General features: G+C 44.0%; 1 protein-coding gene across 2 annotated transcripts in view; it reads left to right on the top strand.

Annotated features, from left to right (window-relative positions):
* IFNAR1 (interferon alpha and beta receptor subunit 1) overlaps positions 1-6,458 on the top strand; it is a 24,252-nt gene that overhangs the window by 16,422 nt on the left and 1,372 nt on the right. For both annotated transcript variants that reach the window (XM_027909448.1, XM_027909449.1), the window contains 6 exons: positions 623-770; positions 1,922-2,039; positions 2,993-3,192; positions 3,619-3,773; positions 4,555-4,708; positions 5,790-5,944. In XM_027909448.1, coding sequence (XP_027765249.1) covers positions 623-770; positions 1,922-2,039; positions 2,993-3,192; positions 3,619-3,773; positions 4,555-4,708; positions 5,790-5,944 — 930 coding nt within the window. The remainder of the gene's footprint in view (positions 1-622; positions 771-1,921; positions 2,040-2,992; positions 3,193-3,618; positions 3,774-4,554; positions 4,709-5,789; positions 5,945-6,458) is intronic.

Below are 6,458 nucleotides of genomic sequence, written 5' to 3'. Positions count from 1 at the left end.
GTGGTGAGGCCTTGGCAGGGGCTGCCCAGGGAGGTTTGGAGTGCCCAGCCCTGCAGGTGTCCCAGAGGTGTCAGGATGTGGCCCTTGGGGACGGGGATCAGGGGTGGCTGTGGTGGTGCTGGGTGACCCTGCAGGGCTGTCCCAACCCTGAGGTTTCTCTGGTTGCACCTCAGAGGAGGAAATCACCTGTTCTGACACGTCCTGTTCGAAGGTCGGTCCCCTTAAGGCCTGGGAAACCAAAAGCAGGGAGGTGGCAGAGGGAGAGGGGGGTGTTCCAGTGGGAGGGATGAGTGTCCTGTTTCATTTGGAGCATCAGCTGAACATCTGTGGGGTGAGTTCCATGCCACGTCAAGCAGAGGCCGCAGTCCCATCCCGCTTTCATGTGGCAGAGCAGCACAAAACGCTCCTTCCTCTGAGTCACATTAATTGGAAGCTTCCCTTTAACACTTGTCCACCTCAAATATTGCCCTCTTTTTTTTTTTTTTTTTTTTTCTGTTTTAGCCTTTTTGGTGGTCTTTGCTATAAATGGGCTGAAATCCTGGGAGGACAAATGATCCTTTCCAAACCCCGCTCCTGGGGAAGGACAGTCCCTTCAAAGGCTCTTTGTGGTTGTTTCTTCCAGCCCAGAAGTAAAAATATTTTTCCCATTGACACCATCGGAGATCTTGCACCAGACACCACTTATTGTTTTAAAGTTCAAGCAAATCTTCCTGTGGAGGGCAAAGAAGGGCTGTTCAGTCCCGTTCACTGTGTGAAAACCACCCAAAGAGGTGAGAGGCAAATCAGTTTATCTGCAGATGAGGATTGAATTCAAACTGTCACAAAGTGGGTTGGTCTAAAGCAACAAAAATATGCAGAACTGCCAAGTTCCTCCTCGTCTTGGTATTAAAAACTACGTGTACCATACAACAGTTAATGTCATTTGTTTTTCCCAGTCAACATAAGATCTGGCAGCAGTAGAGTTTTAATTGTACAAAAAGGGGTTTTGCCACAAGGCAAATTATTGTTGCCTAATCAATTAATTTGGACTGCAAAAGCTTCTTTCTGTATTTTTGGAAAACTCTCTGTATTTTGAATTAGTGGCTTTGAATCGGGAGGAAAGGGATGTGTATGGAGCCAAAAGAGAAGCCTTTTGTGCCCTTGGCAGTAAATAAATGCAGAGAAAGTTGGACTAAGCTTAAAAAAGTCCTGGTTTTTTGTAATCCTCGGGGAACTGATTGTTCCAGGTTCTGGAAAAAGGCACAGTGGCAGTTGGCCACCAGTTGCTTGGTTTGCATGTCTAAATTTGAATTCTTTTGTGTGCTTTCAGGTGTCAGTTTAGGTACTTCTAAATGTTTCTTTCAGGGGAAAAAAAATAACTTCAGGAAAGTCAAATATAGATCCAACCTGGATGGGACATCAAAATGGTAGATGGTACATCAAAATCAAAATTAGTTGGAGTAACTAGTTGATGGTACATGGAAATTACTTTATGCAAAAATATTAAATTAAAAACATACAAAATAATACATGTGCATTTTAATGACATGCTAAAATAATTAATGTGCTTTTTAATGAAATATTAACACGTGTATCATAATAAATATTAAAATATGTGCGTGTTTTAGTACAGGATTAAACATTAAAATATTGGAATGTGTAACAAATACACGTGTATTTCATACATTTTTCTCCTCGATTTATTGCCAAACCAGTTTCTTGCTGCTCATCTCAGTGTTTCTGTAGTTTAATTTTTTTCTGAATTGGTTTTTTTATTTCAGGCTTAGTACAACACCCTGACTTCGATTTGCAACCTTTGTAATGAACAGATAATCTTTATATTTTCATTATTGCAAGTGCACCATGAGAAGTGTCCATTCAGTGAGAGATCTGTCTGTAATATCAATTTTTTGCTATTTTTGGGTTTCCTTTTCATTCTGAGCAGTGAACGACCTTCTCTGTGCCAGAAATCTGAGGGTCCTTGGTTTGAATATGGAATTTCACCTGCACTGGGAGAATCAATATAAACAACCCGTGAGCTACAACGTCCAGTACCTCATGTGAGTCCAAAATTTCCACCTCAGTTTGCAGGTTATGTCCTTTGAAATGCCATGTGTTTTATTTTGCCAGTGTCTTCTGGAAATTAAAATGAAATATTTGAGTGTATTAATGAAGTAGTGGGAATGTTCATCTGTTAAAAGGATTCCATGATATCTTACCCTGGAATTTCAGGGCACTGAGATGATTTTAGTAGTGTTTAATACCTGAGGGAAGGGACTTCTAAATGCTAAATAACATTTTTAAAAGCTGGGACGTTTTGCTTTGTAGCTTTTTGAGTGTGAGAAAACTCGACGACTAGAAGGGATAAAAATGCAGGTGCTCGAGGTTTCAGTTGCCAACGGGTTTGATTTCTTCTGCTTAGATCCAAAAATGGGAAAAAAACCTGTCTTAGCACATCAGAAGAACATTGTATCACATTAAAAAAAATCATATCACATCCAAAAAAGGGATCACATTAAAAAACAAACAAACAAACATGTCACATCGAAAAAAGGGATCACATTAAAAAACCAACCAAACATGTCACATCGAAAAAAGGGATCACATCCAAACCCACCCTGTCAAGACACGAATCCATAAACCTGTGTCCCACTCTCCAGCTGTCACCCAAATGTTGTGGCCAGCACCTCAGTGAAGAGGAGAGTCCCCTCAGGGATTCTTTTGGGATTCTTTTGGCATGCCAGGAAAATAACTGACTTCATAGAATGTGAGAAATTTTAATTGGGATTTTAAGGACTTGCAAAACCAGCACATGATTTACCCTGAGGCTTGATTAAACACTGCTCTGTGGTTCCTGCCCCGCTTCTCTTGGTTATTTCAGTCAGAAATGTCTCCTGGTCAGAGCATTGTTCCCTCAGCAGGAAAACAGCCTGTGTAGCACCAGGCAATCCTGCCTTTTGCCCCAGAGACTTCAAGGACCTCATGCCAAAAATTGCTCAATTCTGTCTTGCAGTGGGTATCTGAAGAGGCTGAACGAGGATTACTCTGGGAAGTGGGTGAGTGTCCCTGGGTGTGGGGACACCACTGGCACTCACTGCAACGTCTCCTCGGTCATCACCACCACCGGCTTTTATTACCTGCGTGTGCAGGCCAGGGCTGGCCACAACAAATCCTGTCTGTCCACTGAAGTCAAAGTAGATCCTCTGAAAACCAGTAAGGAAACGTGTTTTCCTAAATTTTTTATCTCAAAAACTGGTACCCAGTGCCACTATTTACTTAACGGGAGGGTGGAGAGGGACTGGGGACAAGGGCTGGGGGGACAGGATACAGGGAATGGCTTCAAACTGCCAGAGGGCAGGGATAGATGGGAGATTGGGAAGGAATTGCTGGCTGGGAGGGTGGGCAGGCCCTGGCCCAGGTTGGGCAGAGAAGCTGTGGCTGCCCCTGGATCCCTGGAAGTGTCCCAGGCCAAGCTGAAAATAATTGAAATATTTCTCAGGACTTGAGATTCTGGACAAAGGTATGAAGTCAGACTTTTAAGTGTGTGTTTCTAAAAAAATTATCATAGGTTTCAATGACAGTATTTTTGCAATATTTTTATCTGTGTTTTTAAGTTACATTTTTAATTTTGTTTTGAAGATGAAATTGGCCCTCCTGGTGTAAAGCTGGACATCGGTGATACTTTGCTCCACATCCAGATTTCTCCTCCTGGAGGACCTGAGGGGGAAGTCATGAGGAACAACTACCTCTTGTCTTACCGGATTCTGTACTGGAAGAACTCATCAAGTGATGAGGTCTGAACTGATTAACAAATTTCATACACAGCCATAAGTATTTATGACTTAAACCTCGAGTTTGAGTTCCCCTCGAGCAGCTTCTTTACAAGAGAGGCACAGATATGATGTGTCAGTCTGAAAAAAGAGTCAATCTGTGGGGTTTTTTTTTTCTGAAAGGTTCTGTTGAAAATCTGCTCAAGGTGATTTTATCCCACAGTGAGTGAGATTTTAATCTGTTTCCATGGGTGGGGCCGTGTTTAATGTAAGCTGGGATGTAAAAGCTCCGTGTGTCATGAAACAACAAAGTCCTGTGTGCTTTTAGCTCACAGTTTTTTCCATATTTAAATACTTCTTACAGTGAAATATTTTACAGTAGTGGCTGAAAGGGTGCAGGAAGAGAAGGAAACCACCTGCAGCAGGAAGAGGTTTCGTGTTGCACAGACTTGGAGCTGGAAGTGTCACAGTGCTGGCAGCAGTTGGTTCTTGCCAACGAGTGTTTCCTGAATTTTGCTGGGGAGATAACTGGGGGGTTCCTGTTATTTGATTTAATCTGGGTGCCCAGGGAGGTGGTGGAGTCACCAGTGTCCCAGAGGCACTCGGGACGTGGTTTAGGGCTGCCGGGTGACAGCGGGACTGGACGAACCCGAAGGTCCCTTCCAACCTTGACGATTCTGGGAATTCTGCGGCTGCAGTGACGTTTTACAGAACGACTTCTTCATCAGAGGCTGAAATTCTCACCCCTCTGAGTGATTCTTGAACTGTTCACGTGCATCTCATTCTCCCATCTTGGACTTTTCAGGAGGAGGCCAAGGTGAAGGAAACAAAACAAACCGTGGCGACGATCGCCGACCTCGCGCCCGACACCCTGTACTGTGTCAAAGTGCAGGCCTTGTCAGCAGCTTACAACAAAAGCAGTGGCTACAGCCAGGAGGAGTGCATCCAAACCCCTGCAGGTAGGGGAGGCTTGGGGATTGATCCACCTCTGCAAGTCCAGTTATTGACCCTTCGTGGGCCTTCGCGGCTCTCGCTGGTTAAAAACTCTTGGCAGCAGGACCTTGTAGGGTAGAGAGCTTGGATTCCCAGTGCTTGTAAGACATTTTTGGGAATCACTAAATGCCCTGTTTTCAGGGATATTTTACCTTTGGAATTTACACAGTTCTTCTGTGAACGAATTCAGCTTTAACAAGTGCCGTGCTGCAGCGTGAGGAGATAAAAGCCAGTGTCAGAGCCAAAAGCTCACCCTGGTGCCAAGTGAGACTGGGTGGGTTCCACTCCCTCAGAACAGAAGAGAGAGTTTCATGGTGAAGAGAACTGGCCAAATGAAATTTTATTAACACTAGAAAAATTGCTGAATATCCAAACTGTTTAAGAAAATGTAAGAACAGCAATGCTCCAACACATCATAAGCCTTTAGGATTCATTTATACTGTGGTCCTGCTTCGTCTTTATCAAGCCTAAAACAACCCAAATGTTACTTTTTTTTACCTTCATTAGATAAATTCTTTAATCTGTTTTACTAGTTATTAGTCTTCCCATACCCTTCTGTTTTAATAAGCTTATTTAAGACCAAGCAGTGCATTCAGGACAGACCATGCCCTGTCTTTCACACGTGTTCTTACATCCCAGAGTGGAAATCTTTCATTCTCTGATCATAAAAAAGGACCTGATTGTCTGTAATTATGATTATTTGTAGAGTGTCTCTTGGTATCTTGGTTAATTTTAGTATGCTCAGACTCGCTTCAGTTTATTACAGATAGGCAGAGAATCACAGAATGGTTTGGGTTGGGAGGACCTTAAAGCCCATCCAACCCTGATTGTTCTGTGTGCTTGTATTTGATGCTTTTTTGAAGTACAATTCTCTAAGGTGTTGGGATAGCACCAGTTTTTCAGGATCATCACACATGGCTGGTGTGGCACTGTGGAAATGCAGAATATACTGTGATATAATCCTGCAGCAGATTTGGAGCTGATCTGTTCTGTAATCCTTGGTGGTGATGAATGCCTGGACTGAATGGTTTTGATTCCTCTTTTCAGAGAAAGCTTTCCCTCTGATCATTTTAGCCACGTTCATCGTTGCCCTGGTTGTTGTCCTGCTCGTGGCCTTGCCCCTGGTGTTTGTGCTCTACCAGGCCTACAGTAAAATCAAGTATGTGTTCTTCCCAGCCTGCCAACCTCCTCTGAACATCGAGGTGAGCTCACACTGCTTTCACTGAACAGATTGTTCTTGGGAAAATGAACTAGAAATGTTATGGATGGATGTTTCCCTGTCATCCTGCTCTCATGGGAATGCCAGGATTAACTGTAGAGGTTTTAGCAATGGTTCTCCACAAAGGCAGGTGTTGTCTCCAGTTTCCAGATTTTCCTTCAGTTCTTGTGTGGCCTCCTAAGGCTCCAGTCTGTGAAATATTGCAATTCTATAGGTGATGGGCAACTCTGAGCATAGCAAATGAGATATGATTAATGTTTGAGTTGTTTAGTGTTTGAGTGTATGAATGGGATGATGAGGTGGGAACAAGGGACAGGAGGAGAGGGAACGGCCTCCAGCTGGGCCAGGGGAGGCTCAGGTTGGCCAGGAGGAGGAATTTGTTGCTGGAAAGGGTGGTGAGGCCTTGGCAGGGGCTGCCCAGGGAGGTTTGGAGTGCCCAGCCCTGCAGGTGTCCAAGGCAGGCCTGGCCGTGGCACTCAGTGCTCTGGGCTGGGGGA

Source organism: Empidonax traillii, unplaced genomic scaffold, assembly GCF_003031625.1.
Source record: "Empidonax traillii isolate 1590-97213 ecotype Southwest subspecies unplaced genomic scaffold, ASM303162v1 scaffold2139:size67343, whole genome shotgun sequence".
Lineage (NCBI taxonomy): Eukaryota > Metazoa > Chordata > Aves > Passeriformes > Tyrannidae > Empidonax > Empidonax traillii.
This window is presented reverse-complemented; position numbering and strand designations above follow the sequence as displayed.